Below are 23,749 nucleotides of genomic sequence, written 5' to 3'. Positions count from 1 at the left end.
CGAGAGCCCCTGCGCGCGCGCCCACCGCGAGTTGCCGTCCATCACCACGGCCACGTGCCGCGACAGCGACTCCGGGCGCAGCCTCGCTCCGGAGGAGCTCCTCGGCGGCGGCAGCCTCCATCTATGCAATTGGTTTTATAATTAATATATATTTAATACTCTAATCAGTATATAAACATTCGATGTGATAGGAACTAAACTTTAGACTAAAGAACCAAACCGCCCTAACAACGCTGGTCAAAGAGGAGTAAGTAGGAGGGAGGGGACGCGGGTGGAAGTGGATCGGTTAGCCTTGTTGCCGGCGCCACGTCACGCGCGTGACAGTGCCAAAGTGGTGGTGCTGACGACTGAATGGAGGAGACAGAACACACCAAGGGCTTGCTTCCCTGTCCTGGGCACTGGTCGGTCACCCACTTTGGTTTACGTCATCACTTGCATGCTTCTGTTCGGAGCCGATGGCATGCCACCGAACCCCGAGTGTTAAAATGAGCAGCGGTCAAGGAAGAATTGAGCCTGGCTCTGTGTTCGTCGGGGTGATTTTGTGAATCTGAAGGTGGCACTGACGAGATTAACCGGAAGGAAACAAATGGGTCGTCTCAACCCTCAAGCACGTGCGGGTAAGGCTGGGGTAACTCAGTAGACAGAAAACCGATGCTCTCTGTAATTTCGCTGCTGACGTCGTAATGAAATTCGTGTTAGGGGGCGTTTTCTTCCCGTGTCTTATTTTTAGCACGTGTCACATCGAATGTTTAGATACTAATTAGGAGTAGTAAACGTAGACTATGTACAAAACCAATTACATAGGTGGAATCTAAACAGCGAGACGAATCTATTAAGCCTAATTAATCTATCATTAGCAAATATTTACTGTAGCAACACATTGTCAAATCATGGACTAATTAGGCTTAATAGATTCGTCTCGCCGTTTAGATTCGTCTTATGTAATGGGTTTTGTAAATAGTCTACGTTTAATACTTCTAATTAGTATCTAAACATTTGATGTGACGGGTGCTAAAGTTTAGCAAGTGGAAGAAAACAGGCCCTAAGTCTGTTATGGGAAAAACAGAGTGTTCATCTTCCTCCGGAGAGTTGTTTCGGTTCTTGTAATAATCAAACGATCTACACGTCCTTGTTTGGTTGCTTATACATGGATGTGTACGATAAGCTTGCGGATGCAGCCGTGACGAAACAAAAATATCGTTAAGTATATGTCACGGGCCCAAGAGGGGGGTTTGGTGGATGGGATGGGACTGGGAGGGATCCATCCCAGGGGTTGGCGTGAGCCACAGTTCGCGTGACAGTGGCTGACACCATGAGAGACTTGAACAATGGCCGATGGGGCTGATGAACAACCAAGCTCCAGTGATTTGATACTTTGATAGGGCCCAACTACTATTCGTGGCATTGTCCTTAGTACTTGGATGTGAAGTTTCGCAATGCTAGAGTGTACTGCTTGGACGATGGGGCTGAACTAAAAGTGAAGACATCCTAAAAGTGTTGAGAGCGTTCGTGGCCATCAAAATATGAGTGTACGTTTTATGCTGTGTGGTCACGGCTAGGTTGATTCGTCCCTAACCACAAGCCAGCATTTGTCCCGGACGAAAGGGCTTTGAGCCCTCCCCCAAGGCACGCTGCTTGTGCTGTTGAGACGGCAACATTCTTCTGTCACCGGATGGATGGAGTGCGCGCCGGACTTGAAATGAACAGCACAGATCGTGTATTGTATCAATCTTGGCACCATGATCCAAGCAAGTCCAAGGGTCCAAATTAAAGCAAAGCCGGCTCAACTACCCTCTCATTGGAAGATTTTTTTTTTTGTTTTGATACTCCTCATTGGAAGATTGTTGCCGGACCAAACCCACATTGCAACCGCTATAAATCCCCTGCCGCGCCCCCTCCCATGGAGTCGTTGCGCTCACTTCACGCGCCACACTAGAAGTCAGAAGCAGAGAGCGCAAGGCCGAAAAGCCAGAGAGCACTCGCGCACCACAGACACCGATGGCAGCCATCGAGGTCGTGGAGTCAGAGCTGGTCCCGCCGAGCGAGCCCACGCCGCGGGGCGCGCTCTGGCTGTCCAACCTCGACCTCGCCGCCAGGAACGGCTACACCCCGACGGTCTACTTCTTCCGCCACCCCGACGAGCAGACGCGGTCAGGCTTCTTCTCGGCCGACGTCCTCCACGCGGCGCTGGCCGCCGCGCTGGTCCCGTTCTACCCCTTCGCCGGCCGCCTAGCCGTCGGCCGCGACGGGCGCGCCGAGATCGACTGCAACGCCGAGGGCGCGCTCTTCGTCGTCGCGCGGTCCGCGGCCGCGCTCGAGGACTTCGAGGGCTTCGCGCCGTCCAAGGCCATGCGCGACATGTTCGTGCCGGCGTACGAACCCGCCGGCGCCGGGACACCGCTGCTCCTGCTTCAGGTTGCTGCGCTTCTGACTTTCTCTCCATTTTAACGCAAACCGATTTCAATTCGTTCTTGGATGGAGTTCGTGCATGCATACAGCGTACCACATAGTTCGAGCGAATTAAGTATGATTAATAATCCAACTAATCACGTCAACTGTGTAATGATTAAAAAAGAAAGAAATGGGCACTTTTTACTGAAAACGAAACTGAAGACGGATGAAGAAATGGAGTTGGACTACCAAACATGCATGGTTAATCACGCAGGTCGTCCTTACGTGTCTTCTCGACAGGTCACCTTCTTCCGGTGCGGCGGCGTGGCGCTGGGCACAGCGATGCACCACTTCGTCATGGACGGACGCAGCGCCTTCAATTTCATCCGGACGTGGGCCGGCATAGCCCGCGGGGACGCCGGCGCCGCCGTGGTACCGTCCCTCGATCGCACGCCGCTCCGGGCGCGCCCGCAGCCGACCGTCCTCTTCGACCACACCCACGAGTACGGTGGCGGTGGCCGCCGGACCGCCGCCGCAACAGCCGAGGCCGGCGGCGGCAGCAAGGCGGAGTACGCCAGCGCCATCCTCCGCGTGACCGGCTCGCAGGCGGCGGCGCTCCGGGCCCGCGCGGGCGCGGTGTCCACCTTCCGCGCGCTGGTGGCGCACGTGTGGCGGTGCGCGTGCGCGGCGCGCGCGTTGGACCCTGAAACCGAGTCCCGCCTCTACACGATGGTGGACATGCGCGCCCGCCTGTCGCCGCCGCTGCCGGACGCTTTCTTCGGCAACGCGGTGGCGCGCACCTCGACGTCGGCGCGCGTCGGCGACCTGCTCGGCAACCCTCTGGGGTTCGGCGCGCGCCGTCTCCGCGCGGCGACGGGGCACGGGGACGAGTACGCGCGGTCGCTGGTGGATTACCTGGAGACGGCGGACCTGGCGGCGCTGCCGCGCGGCGGGCTGCCCGGCACGGACCTGCGGGTGATCAGCTGGCTTGGGATGCCGTCGTACGACGCCGACTTCGGGTGGGGCGAGCCGGCACTGCTGGCGCCGGCGCTCATGTACTACACGGGGTTCGTGTACCTGCTGAACAGCCCGGGGAAGGAGGGCGGCGTCGCGGTGGCCGCGGCGCTGGAGCCCGAGCGCATGGAGCGGTTCAAGGAGCTCTTCTTCGAGGAGCTGGCCACGGTGGTGTGAGAGCGTGAGATGAACGATTCTTACGTACGTGTATAAGTGTATCGCACCCTTACACGTACTACTCACGATGGTAGTAATGAGCACATGGATCGTGTAGTTGTGCAGTTGTGCATGTTCCAACGTGTACCCATGAAACTGAAGCAGATTATTTATACGCATCCATGCAATGTGTGGACGCACAACACAACGCTCGGGGAGCGGAGCCAGAAAATTCGTTATTTTCTTTGGTACTCTTTTCATTGTTTAAATTAATTTGAAATATCGTATTCTATGGCCCTGGCCCTGCTCACCACCTTGCCTCCGCCCCTGACAACATACCTCCTAATCTTAAAAGGAAGAAGTCCATTTTTTTTGCCATCCAATTATCACCTCAGTTGATTTCAACTATGAAACTCCAAAATCAAGAATAGTTTACCATCCAACTATCAAAACCGGATAAATTCGGCCATCGGATTATTTTGTGGATGGTTTTGATGATGTGGATGCCACACGGCAATGGTCCCACTTGTCATCTTCTCTTCTATCTTCTCCCTTCCCTCTCCACCTTTGCTGATGTGCGGGCCCGCATGTCATCCCCTTTCTCTTCCTTTTCCCTTCCCCTTACTCTCTCCCTTTCTGCCTGCAGCTGTCCTGGAACGTATCTGGCGGCGAGCTGCAGGGGGCGCACAAGGCGGCAGGGGCAGGGGCGTGCAAGGAGGCAGGGGTGGAGTCCGGGACACTGCTTGGAGTGCGCAAGGATGAGGACGAGGAGCTGCAGTGGGGGACTCAGCGTGGGTGTCAGAGGAGGATGGCAGGGACACGGGATGGGGTGGTCCACGACGACGATGCGCACGCGAGGAGGACGATGGTTCGACAATGAGGACATGTGACGAGGAGGGGTCCATGCCACGACCGATTCCAGCGGCGAGCATGGGCGCGAGTGGTGGCCTCCGCGGCCGAAACAGGGGTGGCTGCCAAGGTACTAGGCTCGGCGCGCGGCATGGCCAAAGCGCGCACGGGTGCGGCCCCGGTGAGCGAAACATGAATGTTTCTATTTTATCGTCCAAGTCAGCGAAAACCACCTTCCAAACCAGCTTAATGGTTGAATTTATCCAATTTTAATAGTTGGATGGTTAAAGATTCCTGATTTTAGAGTTTCATCGTCGAAACTAAAGTGTCGAAACTAAAGTGAGCCGATAATTTAATGGCCAAAACTGGACTTGTTCCATCTCAAAATGGACACATTTGTACGAGTAGGGCCGTTGCAAATTTCAAATCTGAAATAGAAAGTGGACACATTTATATGAGTAGGATCATGAGGTGGACACATTTGTATTTTATATGAGTGGACACAAATTCACGTGACGATTTTTTTTCCTTGAAAGAATTTTTCAGCGCAACATCCTCTAATTGAACGGCAAAATATTTTCTTAAGCCTAACAATTTCTTTACTTGAGACAACAATATATATCTTCCTTTAACAGAATATTGACAAATTTGAGAAGGGATATAATTGTGGGTGCAATGTGAGTGTTGATGTCTTCCTTGTGTGGTAACTTCTGTGAATAGTCCTTATACGAAAACTTCTATGAACGGTTATTTTTTCAAAACATCCAGAAATTGCTCTACTCACCATAAATCGAATCCGGTAACCTCTCGCTCCCCTTGTTTCGGTTCCCATTACAAAACTCTCCCCCTCGCTTCTCCGCGCCGTTATCGAAGCGAATCCCTCCCTCAAACCCGCAACGGAGTTCGCCGGACGCAGCCGACAAACCATGGCAGCAGCCGACGACGTCGAAACCGGTCGTCTCCGCCGCTTCCCTGACCTTCCGCCGCCGCCGCACGGTAACGGGACTACACTCTCGCCGTCGCCCTTATTTTTATGGATGTCTTTCTGCTCTACGACTCGTGGATTTCCACGAAAACAAAGAAATTTGTCTGTGGGGGGCTGGGGGCCTGGGGGGTGGGGGTAGATGATCTTCAATTCTTTCTCCCTTGGCTACATGTTCAAATCGACGGTGAGCATACAGAGATCTGATGATGATACAGGAATTTGGGTATTTTGGTATTTTACATATCTTTGTATTAAGAAGAAGATAAGTAATAAAAAGTTTTACAATGCGGGTCTTTCGGGCACACGCACATTGTTGATTACATAGAGCCGTATCGCACAAACGATGCAACAACTAGAACTAAAACTGAAACTGACGTAGGTTCAGAGACTAAGAGGATGGTAAGCCCCCTGCTCCTACAACTGCAGCCGGCCATCCCAAAGAGACCATGTGCTTAGCGCCGGCATCCATCAATAGTTGAGCCTGATCGAGGATCTTATACGTCAGATGACCCGCAGTTTTTGCTGACAATCTGCTAAATACTCTGTCATTCCTTTGTTTCCAGAGTATCCAGGAGATCAACATGAATGAGGAATCCAATCCTTTCTTCTTACATTCGGTCATTCCCAACCTCATTTGCAGCCACCAATCCGTTGCTGTCAGTCCAGGACTTGGAACTGGGCGGTGCAGATCCAATATCCTACTGATTGCGTGCCAAACCTCCTGAGTATAGCAACATGTAGTGAATAAGTGGTCAGCTGTCTCTATTTCCTGATCACAAAGAGCACATTCAGTATTGTCCTGCAGCCCACGCCTGTGCCTTCTTTCTGCAGTCCACAACCTGTCTCTAACTGTCAGCCACATGAAGAACTTTACTTTTAGCGGCGGCCAAGTCCTCCAAATAGCGTCAGCTGCAGGGAAGAGTGTGGCTCCCTGGAATAAGAACTGGGTATTTTTACGCCACACAAGATGATGCGTGTTACTTGGTAGGAAAAATTGTTACTTCTAATCCTGTTCATCTGTTAATGCTCTTGCCACCGGGAAGCAGGCGACGCCAATGCATCACCGGTAGACGCCGCGCTGGTGAGGAGCGCCGCGCTGGCGAGGAGGAGGGAGGAACTGCTGTTGGAGCTCAACAAGGCGCGCATCCGCCAGGACATGATCTTCCGCGAGCTCGTCGAGACGGAGCTCGCCATGGGCATCACCGCCACCAGCCACAATCCTGTGCCAGCGCTTCCATCGCCACAGGACTACTGGCTTAATCGGCCTTTGTCGTCGTCGGTGCCTCCTTTGGAGGAGTCACCTCTCTGTCCACCACGCTCAAGAACCGAGCATTCCCCTTGCGGCTGCAGGGGCCCTGCGCAGCCAGTGAAAGCGCCTCCGGTGTACCCGCACGTGGAGTGGCCATCGTCACCATCACTGTTGCTGCAGGAACGGCCAGCCAGTGACACTGAAAAGCAGCAAGATAGCAGGTCATCTGGGGCTAGGACGCATCCATTTGGTGGCTATGTGGAAGTGTGCCGATCGCCAAACAAGTGGACTCTAGCAGACGAGGCCTCTTTGCCCGTGTCGGCCAATGCTGGTGCCCGACCTATTTTCCATGAGGAGTTGACACCAGGACACAAAGATGCTGCTGGTGGAGAATGTAAGGTTGATGTGGAGGATGGCCATGGCGTGCAACCGCTGTACCAAAGTGGAAACCAGAGCAGTGGGCAGAGCAAGACTTCGGAAACCACTCTGGAACAGATCAATGGACCGATGCTGTTGTCTCATCAGTACTGGTTGGCAGGTCAAGAGAGTGCAGCATTTGATCAGCAGAAAGGCCGCGAGTTCAGTGAGGTGAGACTGCCATTGTCAGATTTACCCTTTTCTCATCATGTTTGTCTTCCTAATATTTCTGCAGAACGTTACTAAAGTATTGATTAATGATGACCTGATGCATGTTTGTTGTGGTATACTACTCACTTGAACAATGGCCATCGTTTAACCATGGAAAACTCTTGTGATTATACTTAGTCATTGTCCTAATTATGTAATACTAGCTTAAAATTGGAAGTCTGGAAAACGTGTAGTGACATATGTCCGGTCTATTTAGGCATATTGAAAGCAGAAGCAGCACTACTTTTGCTAGTTCATTAGTGATGTTTGCAGTTGATCAGGAGCACAACCAATGTGGTTACCTGAAATCAATATCCATCAATAGATTGCTTCTTCTTCTCCACTTTTTTGCGATACATAAGTATTTTTACTTAAGTCTAAACAAACTTTCTCTCCTACAGCAAAAACCTGAGCAGCCACGTCTGGGTAATGGGGATGAACAGAAGGCGAGAGTGCATGCGTTTAATGGCTATATGGAATTGTGCCTATCACCGAGCAAGCAGGCTCCGGTGGAAGAGATATCGGTTCCAGTGGCAGCCAAAGCTGATATCAGCCCGATGCAGTCTGCATTGTCATTTGGCGAGGCAGCGGCAACAGGACCCCAACAGGCCTTTGGTGGGGAACCTAAGGCTAATTTGGTGGACGCCCATGGCATGCAGGGTGACATCAGGAACCAGAGCAGTGGGCAGAGGAAGGCTATGGAGTCTGCCATGGAGGGCCGGACTGATAAACCTGCCCAACCACCTGATCAGCACAGGCCAGCAGGTCAGGAGGGCTATGGCGAAGAATGTAAGGCTGATGCTGAGGATGGCCAGGGAGTGCACTCGTTGTACCAAAGTGGAAACCAGAGCAGTGGGAAGAGGAAGACTTTGGAAACCACTCTGGCAGATCAGATCAATGGACCAATGCTGCTGTCTGATCGGCTGGCAGGTCAAGAGAGTGCATCATTTGATCAGCAGAAAGGCCGAGAGTTCAGTGAGGTGAGACTGCCATTGTCAATTTTACCCTTTTCTCATCATGTTTGTCTTCCTAATATTTCTGCAGAACATTACTAAAGTATTGATTAATGATGATCTTATGCATGTTTGTCGTGGTACACACACCCTTGAACAATGGCCATCGTTTAACCATGAAAAACTCTTGTGATTATAGTTAAGATTCATTGTGCTAATTATGTAAATACTAGCTTAAAATTGGAAATCTGGAAAACGTGCTGTAACATACGTCTGGTCTACTTAGGCATATTGAAAGCAGAAGCAGCACTACTTTTGCTAGTTCACTAGTGATGTTTGGAATTGATCAGGAGCACAACCGATGGGATTACCTGAAATCAATATCCATCCATAGATTGCTTCTTCTCTCTAACTTTTTTTTGCGATGCATCAGTTTTTTTTTGCTTAAGTCTAAATAAATTTCCTCTCATACAGCTGAAACCTGAGCAGCCACGGCTGGGCAATGAGGATGAACAGAAGGCGAGATTGCATGCGTCTAATGGCTATATGGAATTGTGCCTATCACCAAGCAAGCAGGCTCCGGTGGAAGAGACATTGGTTCCAGTGGCGGCCAAAGCCAATAACAGCCCGATGCAGTCTGCATTATCATTTGGCGGCGGCAACAGGACACCAACGGGCCTTTGGCAGGGAACCTAAGGCTAATGTGGTGGATGGCCATGGCATGCAGGGTGACATCAGGAATGACAGAAGCAGGCAGAGGAAGGCTATGGAGTCTGCCTTGGAGGGGCGGACTGATAAACCTGCCCGACCACCTGGTCAGCACAGGCCAGCAGGTCAGGAAAATGCAGCGTACAATGAGCAGAAGAAGGTAGAGTTCAGTGAGGTGAGCCCATATTTTTTTAGCATTTACACTTTAACCCACATTCTTTTTCCTTTTTCCCTCAGAATTTTCCTGAGATTAATTGATTAACAATGATCTCCTGCGTGTTTGTTGTGAACTTCTCTGAACATTGTTTATGGCAATGGTTGTAGTTTGACCACGAAAAACTCGTGTTCTGTAGTACTTCTTTGACTCAAGGTATCAGCTATGTAAGATTTCAATTCAGTATGGAAGTCTGAGAAAACTTTCCAACAGCATGAGCTAAATTAGTTAATTCACTAGTGAACTTTCCAATTCATCTTAGGTTTTCTTTTGACAATATAAAGTTCCTTCAGATGCACTGCACAATATAAGGCTATGTAATCCTTGTGCAGATTCCTTGCACCTCTGAGACTTGAAAATGGTACTAGTAGATTGTTTTCAGTTTCATCTTGGGATCAAATCATTCTATAAACATTGAATTGCATATTGTACTACAAGTGATCCATATCAGTCCACACACCACGCAATCTTAGGCTTCTTGTTCTGTCCAATTTTACTTTCATTGAGATGCAGTTATTCCAGCTTACAGTGTTTTGTAGTCTAAACGAACTTCTTCTACAACAGTCTACACCAGAAAGAACATCCAATGGGCTGAAGAGGAAACTGGCCGATTCAGCGCCACTCATCAAGAAGCAGAAGCCATATTGGCAATTTAGCTGCCCCACCTGCAGTGTGAACACGGTTAGCCAGCACCACCTGGAGGAGCACCTGGCCGGCCGGCGTCACCAGCAGAACGTCGCGGCACTCCAATCATCAAGGAGCCACACCGCTGAGCCCAGCACAAAAGCAAAGCTGCCAGTATGGGACAGGATCACGGCGAAGAACACCAAGTCCTCATGCGGAGACGGCAAGGAGAAGGTGCCTGAGAACAGCGGGTCGCAGCAGCAGGGAGGGAAGCCGCACGCCAAGGCTGTGCGTGCGGGGCTCAAGGGTTTCAATCACCGCAAGGATGCCGACGCGGAGAAGAAGGTGGACCGAAAGGACAAGTTCTACTGCAAGCTCTGTGACGTGCAGTGCAACAGCGAGAAGATGCTGTTGTCGCACCTATGCGGGAAGAAGCACCGTGAGAGGTTGCTGGAGGGAAGAGGCTGAGATGCGCGGCGACGCCGCTGCAGCTTGCTGCTCTTGTTCACGGGGAAGCTGTGTGGCAAGACGCAGTCTTGGTATCTCTGGCTTGCAGCTGCAGTATTTGTTAGTATATATATTAGGTCACGCTGCTGGCGATGCCTAACGCAGGTTGGGAGTTAACTTTCAACCGGCAGGGGTCCTAAAGCAGCTCTGTTGTTAATTCCCCACGTTTGTAACTTTGCAATGGTGATATGCTTGTTAACAACTTCAAATATGCTATCATCTGAAAAACAGAACTTCAAATAAGCTTCGCGGTTGTTGATCATTGGTGTGAAACTGTGAATGACCGGCAACGTTTTACTTGCATGACGATATAGAATAGCCGGCAGCGGTGGTTCAGCTTGGATGGCGTGGTTGTTGGCGAACGGCGGCAGGATTAGCAGCGCCCGGTCGTGGCCAGTGGCGTTCACGTTCACATTGCAGAAGGTGAGCCGTCGCGCCTGGCATGAGTTGGAAGATGAAGGTGAGCCGTCGCTCCTGGCAGCCTTTAAATTCCATCCTCCACCTCCTGGCGCAGTGGCGCTGCTCAACGGCCCGACGACTCGATGGAGTTCGCTCAACGAGGCCCAACCGCCGCTGTTTCTCCGCCCCTCAGCCGCACGGTAAGGCTAGTCCCAGTGCGGAGTTTCATAGGAGTTTCATGCACATTAATTGCCTGGCACGTCAGTTTTTGTGATGATATGGCAAGAAATTGAAGAGGAGAAAGATAGTACCAGTTTCATCCAGATGAAACGAGGTACACACCGTTACCCAGGCATCTCGGTACGCGCACGACACCGCACTGGGGCGTCTTTATTTCCTCCGCCGGATCCGGTGCGTCACCGAAGAAAATCCTCCGTCGGCGCGCCTCCCGCGCCCTCCCGCCCGCGCCCGCGCCTCCCGCCCTACCGGCGATGGCAACTCGGGAGAAGAGGAAGCAGAAGGCGCCGCCACCACCAGCTCCACCGCCGATTCCTTCTGGGCTGCCGCCGCCGCTTGCTGCTGGCCTCCTCCAGGATTCACTCCCGGATTCACAAATCCCTGGTAAGATTCACAAACCTAACTGCAAGGAATGTTGTGTGTGTTCTCTGCTACATTAGTTACTTGATTTCACAAAAGATATGGCATGATAGTCTCACGCTTGTGCTCTAGTAAGCCAGCATTGTTTACCTAGATGAAAAAATTATCTAGCTATAGTTTTATTCAATCATTTGGTTAATCCAATTTAGATAAACTTTTACAGAATTAACATGAAAACTTAAAGTGGTAGGGAAAGAAGCAAAAACTATAGTTTGGTTGAAACAGCACTACTCACAAGGACATGGAGTGGTTTATCCATTGAAGTGAACTTTGTTGCAAATGATTTGAACCTCTCTCCTTGTTACGACAGAGCATATATTCAGCAAATGTCTGAGACAGTTCTCGGATGCTTCACCTGCCACATTCCAAACTTCGTGATAAACACTTGGAATGAGAAAATATCCTCTCTTGCTTCCATGTTAATTGGGATGTACTACTGTTTTTCTCCTGCATTGTGATGCATCGTAGCTTGTTTGTTTTCAGCAATGTGCTATTCTGAAAGAACCATCTTGTCAATTAGCCTTATGGAAAAATTTAGTTGTCTAGCAAAGGAATGCTGACCTGTATTTATTGGATTATCTGAAAACAAAAGAAGAATGCCTCTGATCCTTCGTGTATTTATATTTCAGGGCAGGTTATGTTAATATGTTACAATAACCACCATTTGTTCACCGGACCACAATTTCCATCTCGTTGGGCTTACTAATAACTTTGTACCAATTTCTCCGTCACTGCCACCACCGGCACAAGAACAATCCACACCTTAAGTCTCCATTAACATTGATGGCGACTCTGGTGTCGAGACAAGTAGGACAGCAAAGAAAAGGCATTGGTCGCAAGAAGAGGAAGTTCGATTGGTAATAGTCCCATCCTTGCTGTTCTAATTGCTTGTTGTAGGCGAGTAGGACAGCAAAGAGAAGTTCCTTTTCATAATTAGTTCTGATTTCTTGTTGTAGGCGAGTGTGTGGCTGAACAATTCTAATGACCCAATAAAAGCGAATGACAAGAAATACGATAGTTATTGGAAGAAAATTGCTGAAGAGTTCAACAAGAACGCAGCACCAGGTCGTGAAAGGGACACAAATCAACTAAAGATTCATTGGTCACGCTTGAAGACAGTTATCGTCGACTTCAATGGATGTTGGACTAAGGTCAATAGAGTGAACAAAAGTGGGGCGTCTGATGATCAGATGATGGATGAGGCACTTGCACTGTATACAGAACGATACAAGAAGCCTTTCACTTTGATCCACTGGTGGAGGACTCTCAAGAATGAACCTAAATGGTGTGCACATGTTACCCAATTGGAGAAAGAAAAGAATGAATCACAACTTCCCATTGATGTTAATAATGACATACAGATCTAGCGTCCAATTGGGAGAGATGCAGCCAAGGCAAGCGAAAGACGCAATAGCAAGCGCAAGACAGAAGAGGTGATCGAAGGATTTGCAATCTTAGGAGGTAATATAGACAAGATAGTTGGGGTTACTCAAGAGCGTAAGCAGGAGCATGCGAAGACAACAGAGGCACATCTTGAAATCTCAAGGATGAGACTGAAGGCAGCACAAGAGGAAAAGGAAGCAAAAATGCTTCAAGTCTATGATTCATTGCTTCACCAAGATATTAGTCAGATGACAGAAGAATCAAAGGCTGGAAGAGAGAAGACACTGGTGATGATCGAGAAGAAAATTTTCAGTAACAACAATGAAGTGTGGAGTATTTTTGTTCTTGATCAATATGTGACCATTGCTGTTGTTGTGACCAATACTTGTGTATCCCTATTTTTTATTTTGTTATTAAGCAATCTGTTAATGTGGTGATTTCTACAGCAATCATGGGAGTCTTTAATTTGTGACCAATGCTGAACTGATGGTTGTATATGTGTATGCTAGTCTGAATGCTAAACTGATGGTTGAACTGATAGTGTGAATGTTGAACTGAACTAATAGGTATGAAACGGCAGCTAGTGTGAATGCTGAACTGGACTGATAGGTATGAAACGGCAGCAGAGCTGCTACCTATATATGCAGCCCTGATGGTACACCAACGTAGTACATTTGTGCCACTTTATATATGGAGCAATAGGATGATTCTTTCTCTGCCGACCACTCTCCTAACCCAACAAGCAACCTCTCTGATGATTGGGATGACTTCCTCGTCGAGGAGGAAATTATTGATGATGTAATCGATGAGGCAACTCAATTTCTTAAGTCAAGTTTAGAAGATCTCCAAGAAGCCGCATATGATCCTCAAAGTGGTCCGAGGAAGTACATCATAAGGCTAAGGGAGCAGTACCATCAGCATTTGGTTGATGATTATTTCTCAGATAACCCTCTGTACCCAGCAAATGTTTTTCGACGGAGATTCCGTATGTCCAGGCCACTCTTTCTACGCATCGTTGATGAGTTAGGCAAGTGGTCCGATTATTTCACTACAAAGGTGGATGCTCTTAATCGTCAAGGCCTAACACCACTGCAGAAATGCACAGCGGCAATTTGTCAATTGGCTAATGGTAGTGCTGCAGATCATCTAGATGAATATTTAAAACTTGGAGAAAGTACTGCATTAGAGGCGATGAAGATCTTTGTCCAAGGTGTTATCGAAATTTTTGGTGGACACTATTTGAGGCGCCCTACTGTGGAAGATGTTGAGCGTTTGCTTAAAATTGGTGAGAGTCGAGGTTTTCCTGACATGTTCGGGAGTATTGATTGTATGCATTAGCATTGGGAAAGATGTCCCAATGCATGGAAGGGCCAATTCACTCGGGGCGATCAAAAAGTTCTAACCATAATACTTGAGGCTGTAGCTACTCATGATCTTTGGATTTGGCATGCGTTCTTTGGAGTTGCTGGTTCTAATAATGATATCAATGTTCTAAATCAGTCAACTCTATTTATTGAAGAGCTAAAGGGGCATGCTCCTTGGGTGCACTACATGGTCAACGGAAATCAGTACAACACCAGTTATTAACTTGCTGATGGAATATACCCTGAATGGGCTGTGTTTGTGAAGTCAATATCCTTGCCCATCACTGAGAAGTACAACTTATTTGCACAGGAACAAGAATCCAAGAGAAAGGATATTCAACGAGCTTTCGGTGTCTTGCGACGTCGATTTTGCATTTTGAAGCGACCAGCTCGTCTATATGATCGAGGAGAACTTGAGAAAGTTATCCGAGCGTGCATCATACTTCACAATATGATAGTCGAAGATGAAAAAACAGAAGACAATATTGAAGAGAATCTTGATTTGAATGAAGCTCCAAGTACAACGACTGTTGAAGCACCAGCATTCTCCCCTGAAGATTACGTCTCGTTTGACAAAATACTAGAGAATGATGCTGATATTCGAGATACCTCAACCCATAAATAACTTAAGAAAGATTTGATTGAGCATATTTGGCAAAGGTCAAGATCCCGCCCAAACATATCTTGAGTTCGGTTACAATATATGTAATTTATTTAATATATGTTATCCAATTTATCTCGTATGATATAAGTTACTTTTAAATACTTTTGGTTGATATTTAAATTTCACTGTGTTGCTAGATTCTTCATGTGTATTATATTTCAAGTAACAAATACAAGTGGCTACATAATCACATGGAACACTTGATCATAACCTCATATAACTAATAAATGCTGAGGATAGCCTATGAAATTGTGCATTGAAACTGTGCACTGGGATTTCCAATTTCATTCACGAGAATACACTTCATAGGATGATATGACATCCTTGGAAACAGTGCAATGAAATCTTGCATTGAGAATAGCCTTAGTGATGGTGCCTCACCTTTCAGCAACACCTTTGGCAGACCCCAAGGCGAACAAAAATCTAGCCAAGGTCCCATCGACGGATCCATGCGACCATGCTTTCGTTGTACCTTTCCCTGTTCTTTCATCATCTCTGTTACCAATTGTCGTCTGATCAAACTGAATTCCAATGCAAACAGGCTACAGCGAAGACTCAAGAAGGAGAAGACGACGACGCCAGGGAAATGGGAACTGGTAGGAATCACCATACCAGTCAAGAAACCCAAGTCATCCGCACCCCGGAGAGGAGCTGCACGGTCTGCCATGTGGAAGCGGCCAGCGAGCGCGAGCTGCAGCTGCATCGTGCGGGGAAGAAGCATATGGCCATAGTAGCAGCCGTGGAGGCGAGGATCAAGGCCATTGCTCTTCTTCGCCCTTCGGAAGTCGAAGGCGACAGCGACGGCGGAGGAGTCGTTGTTCGTCAGGGAAAATAGCGGAGAAATCAAGGGACGTGCCGCGGCGTGCAGGGAAGGGGAAAGGGAAGCCACGTCCGACGTGGAGCTGCGTCGCTTGCCTGGCTACCTGCTCGTGCAAATCGCAGCTGAAGAAGCACCTCAAAGGCAGAAGGCACCAAGCAACGGTTCGTGCCGTGCTGGAAAAAAGCAAGTGTTCCGTTGAGCACGGGGCTCATGGGCTGTGGGGACTCGGGATATGAGGTCTAAAACTGTATAGGAGCCTTGAGCAGTGTTTTTTTTTCTTCAGAAAAAAATAGTGCCGTTTCTAATGATAGAGATAGAGAACGGGTGAAGTATTAAACCTGGGAAGTTATATCAGGGAAAAAAAAGTCTGCACGCTGTGCTAGTTTGTTACGAACTTACGATGGACACACAGGTCGGCACACGAGTGGGAGCAGCCAAACCCCTTTTTTTTTTCCCGAATGACACGGGAGCAGTTGAGCTGGGAAAGCGGAGTCGTGCGGCTTGCTTTCGCGCGAAGCAAAGCTCTACGCCGCGGCCTCCGATCGTGGTCATCCGTCATCGTCACCAACTGACCAAAGACTTACCTCCCAAGTCCCACCTACTATTTTGCTTTCGCACGCGGCCCCTTTCGTCTCTCGCGCGCGCCACTCCGCCAGCCGGAATCCCGCAAAACCCTCCGCCGTTCCCTCGCGAAAGCTGCTCCCCCCCGGCCGGCCGATGGAGTTCGCCTGCCGGGGCCGCCCCGCCGCGGACCAGGACGGCGGCGATAGTCGCCGCCGCTTCCCCGACCCTCCGCCGCCGCACGGTACGTGACGGGCCTCCCGCTTCTCACCGCCGCATCCACCTCTGCGGCCGCGAGTCTCAGGAAATTGGATTTTCTTTTTCGTTTTTTTTCCTTCTCAGATGCAAGCGATTCTTGAGCTCCATGCGGAGAGTCAGGGAATCCTGCAACTGCTTTGCGTGCAACTTGCCTGTGATTTTGGTACTGGAAATCCACCCTTTTTTTGCATCAAGGACATCATCGATCGCTACGGCTTACTAAAATGTCAATCAAGACAGCCGCACCAAATCCACAGTTACGCGCCTTTTAGAAACGATGTTTTTGGTAGTACAAGATGCGCAACTGTTGGTAATGCTGGGTGGTACAAGATGCGCAACTGTTGGTAATGCTGGGTAGTACAATATGTGCAACTGTTGGTACTAAGTCCTTTTTGGTCAAAATAAACAATTTAGTGATCTTTCACTGACATTATCTAATGTCCAGTCTATTTTTACTGAATTGCCCCAAACTTTTACAATATTACTGCGATGTCTATCATCTTAGAACTAAGGGAAAAAGGCTGGTTGTTTCTGTTCATTTTGTGCTCTGCTGACATAAAAGATTCGATGCAGGAGACGCCATGCTGGTGATCAGGGATGCGTTGCTGTTACAGCTCCAGAAGGATCGCCTTCGCCAGGAGATCATCATGACCGAGCTGGCCACATTAGAGCGTGCCATGGCCCTGAGCTCTGCTGCCCGCCATGGTATTGACGCTGCCTACGTGGAACAGCCTAAGCCGCTGTTCTTGTCCAGTGAAGAGTTCATGCCGCACCACAGATGGATGGAACAGTTTTCCGTTGTGAATGAGGTCCATGATCTGAAGAAAAATGATGTAAAGCATGGGAATGTGCAATTGAAGTCCGTGAATCCTGCTGCTGAAGACCGATTCAGTGTATGCTTGAGGCCTTGTTGTTCCAACAGTAAGGCAGAGGAGAATGAAGCATTTGATGAGCAGAAACTACAAGAATCCAATGAGGTGAGCATCTTATCCTTTTTGCATGTTTTCCTCATCTCTTTCCTTTTTGCTTGTAAATTTAATGCTACGAACTTGACTTTTGATCCTAATATCCTATATGTCCAAACCTTGTTAATATTAGTATATTCAGCTTTAACTGGAAGCTTTAGTGTGTGTTTGGATGGAGGGACGGAGGGGATGGGACAGGGTCATCCCTCTTTTTTGGATGAGATGATCCCACTTGATGTTTGGTTGAAGGGACGGGGACGTCCCTGATTTAGTGTTTGGTTTGAGGGACGGGTCAGAGACGAGATGGATGATGTTTTCGTGCTGTTAATTGTGGGTTCCAATTGTCATTCACTCTAACACTGCGGGCCCACTGTAAGCTGCTCCGCCGCCGACGCCATGGCCTGCTCTGCCGCCGCCGCCCGGCCACGGCTGGCTCGCGCCGCCGCCGCATCCTCGCCCATCCCCACTGCGGCCTGCTCCGCCGCCCCGGCCTTGCGGGAGATGGCGTTAGCGCCGTCCGCGAGGGACGGATCAGTCCAGCCTTTTTTGAGAAACGGATCCATCGCACTTTTTCGAGAAATATTCCACTTTGATTCCGTTCTCGTCCCAATGTCTCTCCAACCAAACACATGTAAAACTGGGACCATCCCATCCCGTCCTATCCCATCCCTCCATCCAAACATACCCTTTGTTGCCTTACTTTTCACAATTTCACTTCATGATGGCAAAATAAAATGCATATAACTAAGTGGTAACATCTTTACTAACCTAACTTCATGTCAACTACAATGTACAGCCCACGAAGATGTCGCCTTCACTGAAATGGGAACTAACAGGAATAACTATACCTGTTAAAAAACCAAAGCAACCCCAGAGCTGGAGTTGTGTCATCTGCCAGGTAGAAACACCAGACACGGAGCACAACATAAAAGAGCATTGTGCAGGAAAGAAGCACCGGTCAAATGTAGCATCCTTGGAATCCAGAAACAAGACCATTATTCAGAAGGCGGAAACAACAGCAGAATCTTCTTCCTGTGCAGCGCAGAAAACATCCTCTATAATATGGAGCTGCAGTACATGCCAGGCCAATGGTACCAGCGAAGCGGACCTGAAGGAGCATCTCAGTGGAAAAACACATCAACAGAACATCGAAGGACAATGCCAGGAAGGTGACGGCATGACTAAGAACGCTGAGCCACAAGAAGCGATGTGTCAAGAGAGCAAACTTCCACAACTTTCAGAGAAGCCACCTTGTACCATTTGTCAAGATAATTGTACTACCAAATCAGAATTGGGGAGCCTACTTTTAGCAAAGATTCAGACCCTATTGGATGCAATCGATAACATGGCAATGAATTCCGAGTCACACAAAGCTAAATCGCCTCCAAACAACATGCCGCAACATGCAGAGCAGACTTCACAATCGAATTGCAGCATTTGTCAAACTGGTTCGACTTCACAATCGAATTGCAACATTTGTCAAACTGGTTCTGGTTACCAGTCATGTTGCTCTGAACCTCAATCTGAGAACCCCCACAAAATCAGGAGGCGCCGAAAGAAGAGAGGAGCTCTACAGGTAGAAGGCCAGGATGCAGAACCGGGTGACATGAAGTTAGCAGATAAAATATCTTCAGATGGTTCTTGCAGCAAGAGTGCAAGCTCAGAAGTTAAACAGGCATCATATCTTTGCGAGGTCTGCAATTTGGATCTCAAAAGTGAGAGCAGGCTTGCAGACCATTGCAATGGGGAGGAACACTTGGAAAAGCAGAAGCTACTGAACTTTTGCGAGGTCTGCAATTTGCAGTGTAATAGCAGAAAAATGCTTGATCACCACCGTACTGGGAAGAAGCACCAGAAAAATCTCGATGCAAATAAATGAAATGGAATTGCGGCTTCTGCAGAAGGATTTTTTCCCCTCTCTCTAGGTGTTAAATGGGAGTTAGAGCAAGAGGCCGGCACCACGTGTGATTGTATGAAATCGATTTAGATGACACTGTGTCATAACTATTTAATCGCTCGTTTGGGTGCTAATGCATTGTTGTTATTCTGCAACAGTAGGTTGTGATCATCCTACACAACCCACCGTGAGATTCATAAAATGATCCTCCCTCCGAACAGCTGTCTGTCAGACTGTCACCATCGTCACGGGAACAGCCGAACAGGCATAAGAAAAAGCTCGATGCGCTATGGCGGCCACTTTATGACGCTTATAAGCTATGACGGGGTTTGGAAACACCCTACTAGAGTTGAGCACATGTCACGTCAGATATTTGAATATTAAACATAGGCTAATTACAAAACTAATTGTACAGTTTAATTCGCGAGATGAATCAATTAAGCCTAATTAGTCCATGATTTGACAATGTGGTGCTACAGTAATCATTTGCTAATGATGAATTAATTAGGCTTAATAGATTCGTCTCGCGAATTAGCACAGAGTTTTGCAATTAGTTTTATAATTAGTTCATATTTAGTCCTTCTAATTAGCATCCAAACATCCGATGTGGTACCAAACACCGGCTAACCATTCATCGATAAACATGGTAGGACTGACTGCAATTTCCTTTCGATCATTTGCTAAAACGACTTGTTTAGCATGGTAGGACTTCATTTACTATACGATAAACATACCTCCTTTTTTAGAGAAAAAAAAGATAGTGTACATTACAAGCAGCTACCAGATGCCACGATGTCATTTTGCAGTACTTCCATCTGTGCGAAATTTACTAGGTATCTCTATTAATATGTACCATCTCAACACTTTAAAACTTGATTAGAAATTAGAATTAGAGATGCGGTTGATGCTGCACATCCCATGACTATTAATTCATTTCAAATTGATTCGCAAAAAAAATTCATTTCAAATTGTACATAACAGCTTGCTTAATTGGAAATTGGAATGGAAACACGTGATCGACCGAGGGAAATGAACGGGGATATTTAATTATTTGTCATTCTAAGAAATACTTTAAGATGCCAGTTTTAGAATGATACCTACATATTTACTACTGGAGAGAAATTTTAGCAATAGATTTATTATTTTTCTGACGTGTCAATCCACGTGCCAGCATAGATCGGCCAAAATATGACCCTGCTATCCTGCATTTCTTCTCCAAGCCCAGGTGCTTTTCCTCTCTTCCTCCCTCTTATCTCTGACTGGTTGGACCCACCCTCTTCTTCCACCTCCAGCCAACCATGCGCGTCGCTGCCTGCCCCCTGCGCCGTCCGCCCCTGTGCCGTCCCCCGCCGCCGCCCTCTAGGCAGGGGAGCTACAGCCGCGGTATCCGTCCTCGAGCGGCGGCCATGCGGCTCAGCTCCGGTGTCGGACACGCGCCCTTCCTCTTCGTCTTCCTCGGCTCCCACGCCGTGGCCGTTTCTCACCGCAGCCCCTTCTCGAGGTATGACGCCTCCCGCCCGCACCCCACCGTCGCCCGCCTCCCGTTTCCCTACACCTCCACTCAATTTCCCTGCTCCAATTTCTGTCAGCAAGCAACAAATGGGCAGCAGCTCATCTCCCGCCTTCGTGCTTCGTCGCCCCCAAGGCCCCAACGAAGCAAAGCAACAGCGAAGGCCACTTCAGTGCTCATGAATCCAGCCGCCAAGCACTAGTCCCATTCCTACCAATGTCCTTTTTTCTCCTTCGTATCCAATTTTTCCCTTGATGCAAAGCAGGGCAAGCAGCCCAGGCAACCGCGGAGACGCCGGCATCCGTGACGCCACGCGCCGGGTGGCCTCGTTTTCCTCACCGCCGAGGTACTCCTGGTTGAGGTCCGGCACGGCGGGGGCGGGCGGGGCGAGCACGGCCTCGGAGGCGCGGATGCCGGCGAGGAGCGCGATCCAGCAGCGGGAGACGCAGGCCGAGGCGCAGCGCGCGCGGGCGCCCCACACGCGGCGGAGGACTTGAAGAGAGGAGCCGCGGGAGGTTGAAGATGACGCTGACGTCCGGGTCCCACACGCCAAAGGGATGGCTAACCTGAGGAATGTGGGGGTATTACGATTATTTGCCATGCTCAATCCACCTGGCGCGCGGACGTGGCTTCACGTTAGCAAAATGGCAAATCTGTTGCTGAAACTTTTCTCTCCACTAGCAAAGCAGGTGTCAGTGACCTTAGTGAATGAGGGAATGCGGCCGTCGTGCGCGTTGTGGGAACGGAGCAGCCTCGTGGAAACGCGAGCACGAGAAGGGGAAGCGCTGCGACGGCCACGGTGACTCTCCGGCTGTCTTGGGCGGCGGACGCGGAGGCAGCTCTCGAGTCTCGTCCAGGTCCAGCCGCGGCCTTTAAATCCACGCGGCGTCGCGGCGACCCTTCGCCCGCCATCCCCACCGAAACGGCTCCGTTCCCTCGGCCTCGCTCTGCTCCGCTCCGCTCCACCCGGCAAACCAATGGGAGTTCGCGCGCCGGGGCCCAGCCACCGCCGCGGCCGACGGGGGCGGCGTCAGTGACGGCCGCCGCTTCCGCGACCCTCCGTCGCACGGTACGTACACCTTTCACCGCCATATTTACCTCAGTGATCGCGGTTTCTTTGGGGCAAACAGGGTGGAGCGTGGAAGTGATCTATTCAGCTTTTATTTCTTTCGGAATCGAGCGACTCTTGTGTTTCCATGCCGTGAAATCTACGCTTATGCCATGCCCATGCCTACCGTACCTGTCATTTTAATCTGGTGGTGTTATCAAGAATTTCCTGCTGACCATCAAAGAATTTCCCTATGCGTGTGCACTGTGCAGGAGACTCGATGCTGGTGATTAGGGACGCGCTGCAGGCGCAGCTTCAAAAGGATCGCCTTCGCCAGGAGATCATCGAGGCCGAACTGGCCAAGATAGATCGCGCCATGGCCCTGCGCCCTGCCACCCTTAACTGCATTTCTGATGTGCAACAGGGTAAGCCGGTATCCTGCTCCTTGATTGAGGAGTTCATGACGCACCGTGGGTTTTTGGGTGCTGGCCACGATCTGAAGAAAAAGGATGAAAGGCATGGGAGTTTAGAAATGAAGCCCTGGAATCCTGTCATGGGAATGGGATATCGCCTCGGTGAATGCTCGACTGACGGCAAGGCAGGCCAGGAGAGTAAAATGCAAGAATCAAATGAGGTGAGCAGCAGCTTACTATAATGGTTTTCCCTCTTCGTTTTTCATCTACATTAGTTAAATATGTTTTCACGAGGCCTAGTTAAGATATCCTCGAAGCTTTGACCTTTTGAGCTTCGGTAGATTCAGATTCTGTATATGCATATTTTGGTTGAGGAAGTTTACTTTCTTTGTTTTGCACAAATTTCACGTTTTAGAGGTCCAAATAAACTGTGTAGAGTTCTTTGTACCAAGTTTACTTGCCTTGCTTTTCGATTAACAACGATCTAATCGAAGTGTATGCTAAACAAACAGACTAAACAGCCCAGGCCCCGTTCACTGACCTGGGAGCTGACAGAAGTAACCTTACCAGTAAATCAACCAAAGGCACCTCAGAGATGGAGCTGCACCGTCTGCCAGGTGGAAGCAACAAGTGAGCACAACCTACAAGAGCATTTTGCAGGGCAGAAGCACCAGGCAAATGTAGCGAGCTTGGAATCAAGAAACAATGGAGGAAGGCAGCAGACAGCGATTCGTGCCCTTCAGCAGGAAGAAAGCAAGAGTACGGCAATGGATTATGTGTACGTACGACCACCCTCTGCTGGGGGTAAACTACCTCTGAATGGTTCTAGGAGCAACGTTGCAAGCTCGGTGATGGCGCGGCACATGATGTCGCTATATTTCTGCAAGGTTTGTAATGTGCAGTGCAGCAGTGAGGTTATGTTTGAGGACCATCTTCGGGGGAAGAAGCACAGAGGGAAGATGCGGAAGCTGAAGGTGAGGACTTTTTGCAAGGTCTGCAATCTGCAGTGCCACAGCGATGAGATGCTCGCCGACCATCTTGCTGGGAAGAAGCATCAGAAAAAGGCAAGGGTAATGGGGCTGATTTGAAGCATGGCGCTGGAACTATGGATGCGTTGATGATTCATGGAGGGGCTGCAACTATCTTTTGCTCACTACATATTTGGATTTTTACTGTTATCAAATATATGCCTGCTATAAAATGTTGCAATGCTACAATGCTAGTATAAAGTTAGTTCCAATGGTACCTCTGGTGTTTAGACATCATTCAAAACTTAATCTAAAAAAGGCATCATTCAAAAATTGCTCGTAAAATTTCGTCCAAAAATGATGGTGTTGTCACAATGTGCACCTATCTCCTCGTAAAGATATCCAAACTTGAAATGTACATTGAGTAACAAAAATAGTAATTCATCCGCAAAGATTTCCATGTTGATTTGTTAGACTATATACGACTACAAGGCGGGGTTCCGTAGTTCCTAAAAAAAACAAGGGTTCCATAGTTAGCTACTCTGGCCCAATTACGCAGGTTGGG

General features: G+C 49.0%; 4 protein-coding genes across 6 annotated transcripts; all 4 read left to right on the top strand.

Annotated features, from left to right (window-relative positions):
• The first annotated feature begins 1,816 nt into the window (after positions 1 to 1,816).
• Positions 1,817 to 3,805, top strand: LOC101760763 (hydroxycinnamoyltransferase 4). The gene is made up of 2 exons (XM_004956796.2): positions 1,817 to 2,415; positions 2,692 to 3,805. Exons 1-2 carry the CDS (start codon positions 1,999 to 2,001, stop codon positions 3,580 to 3,582), a joined length of 1,308 nt encoding a protein of 435 aa, XP_004956853.1. The 5' UTR covers positions 1,817 to 1,998; the 3' UTR covers positions 3,583 to 3,805.
• Positions 3,806 to 5,223: 1,418 nt separating this feature from the next.
• Positions 5,224 to 10,520, top strand: LOC101774153. Of its 3 annotated transcripts, none has more exons than XM_022824192.1 (5): positions 5,224 to 5,406; positions 6,442 to 7,232; positions 7,673 to 8,251; positions 8,699 to 9,107; positions 9,711 to 10,520. In XM_022824192.1, the coding sequence occupies exons 1-4, from the start codon at positions 5,337 to 5,339 to the stop codon at positions 8,918 to 8,920; spliced, it is 1,662 nt and encodes a 553-aa protein (XP_022679927.1). In that variant the 5' UTR covers positions 5,224 to 5,336; the 3' UTR covers positions 8,921 to 9,107; positions 9,711 to 10,520. The 3 variants fall into 3 exon arrangements, with proteins under 3 accessions (XP_022679927.1, XP_022679928.1, XP_022679929.1); XM_022824193.1 differs by having other exon boundaries at positions 5,291 to 5,406; positions 5,959 to 7,232; XM_022824194.1 differs by lacking the exon at positions 5,224 to 5,406 and adding an exon at positions 5,551 to 6,342.
• Positions 10,521 to 16,159: 5,639 nt separating this feature from the next.
• Positions 16,160 to 19,430, top strand: LOC101760352 (zinc finger RNA-binding protein). The gene is made up of 3 exons (XM_004956795.3): positions 16,160 to 16,369; positions 16,957 to 17,360; positions 18,145 to 19,430. Exons 1-3 carry the CDS (start codon positions 16,282 to 16,284, stop codon positions 19,225 to 19,227), a joined length of 1,575 nt encoding a protein of 524 aa, XP_004956852.1. The 5' UTR covers positions 16,160 to 16,281; the 3' UTR covers positions 19,228 to 19,430.
• Positions 19,431 to 21,688: 2,258 nt separating this feature from the next.
• On the top strand, positions 21,689 to 23,460 carry LOC101759125. The gene is made up of 3 exons (XM_004956793.4): positions 21,689 to 21,824; positions 22,076 to 22,437; positions 22,729 to 23,460. The coding sequence occupies exons 2-3, from the start codon at positions 22,084 to 22,086 to the stop codon at positions 23,302 to 23,304; spliced, it is 930 nt and encodes a 309-aa protein (XP_004956850.3). The 5' UTR covers positions 21,689 to 21,824; positions 22,076 to 22,083; the 3' UTR covers positions 23,305 to 23,460.
• Positions 23,461 to 23,749: the final 289 nt, after the last annotated feature.

Source organism: Setaria italica, chromosome II (assembly GCF_000263155.2).
Source record: "Setaria italica strain Yugu1 chromosome II, Setaria_italica_v2.0, whole genome shotgun sequence".
NCBI lineage: Eukaryota > Viridiplantae > Streptophyta > Magnoliopsida > Poales > Poaceae > Setaria > Setaria italica.
This window is presented reverse-complemented; position numbering and strand designations above follow the sequence as displayed.

Coding starts and splice junctions, on each gene's coding strand:
- LOC101774153 (XM_022824192.1), top strand. CDS start 5,337: ATGGCAGCAGCCGACGACGTCGAAACCGGTCGTCTCCGCCGCTTCCCT. Junction 7,233..7,672: donor AAGGCCGCGAGTTCAGTGAG/GTGAGACTGCCA, acceptor TCTCTCCTACAG/CAAAAACCTGAGCAGCCACG. Junction 8,252..8,698: donor AAGGCCGAGAGTTCAGTGAG/GTGAGACTGCCA, acceptor CCTCTCATACAG/CTGAAACCTGAGCAGCCACG.
- LOC101760763 (XM_004956796.2), top strand. CDS start 1,999: ATGGCAGCCATCGAGGTCGTGGAGTCAGAGCTGGTCCCGCCGAGCGAG. Junction 2,416..2,691: donor CACCGCTGCTCCTGCTTCAG/GTTGCTGCGCTT, acceptor TCTTCTCGACAG/GTCACCTTCTTCCGGTGCGG.
- LOC101760352 (XM_004956795.3), top strand. CDS start 16,282: ATGGAGTTCGCCTGCCGGGGCCGCCCCGCCGCGGACCAGGACGGCGGC. Junction 16,370..16,956: donor CGACCCTCCGCCGCCGCACG/GTACGTGACGGG, acceptor GATTCGATGCAG/GAGACGCCATGCTGGTGATC. Junction 17,361..18,144: donor AACTACAAGAATCCAATGAG/GTGAGCATCTTA, acceptor TACAATGTACAG/CCCACGAAGATGTCGCCTTC.
- LOC101759125 (XM_004956793.4), top strand. CDS start 22,084: ATGCTGGTGATTAGGGACGCGCTGCAGGCGCAGCTTCAAAAGGATCGC. Junction 22,438..22,728: donor AAATGCAAGAATCAAATGAG/GTGAGCAGCAGC, acceptor CTAAACAAACAG/ACTAAACAGCCCAGGCCCCG.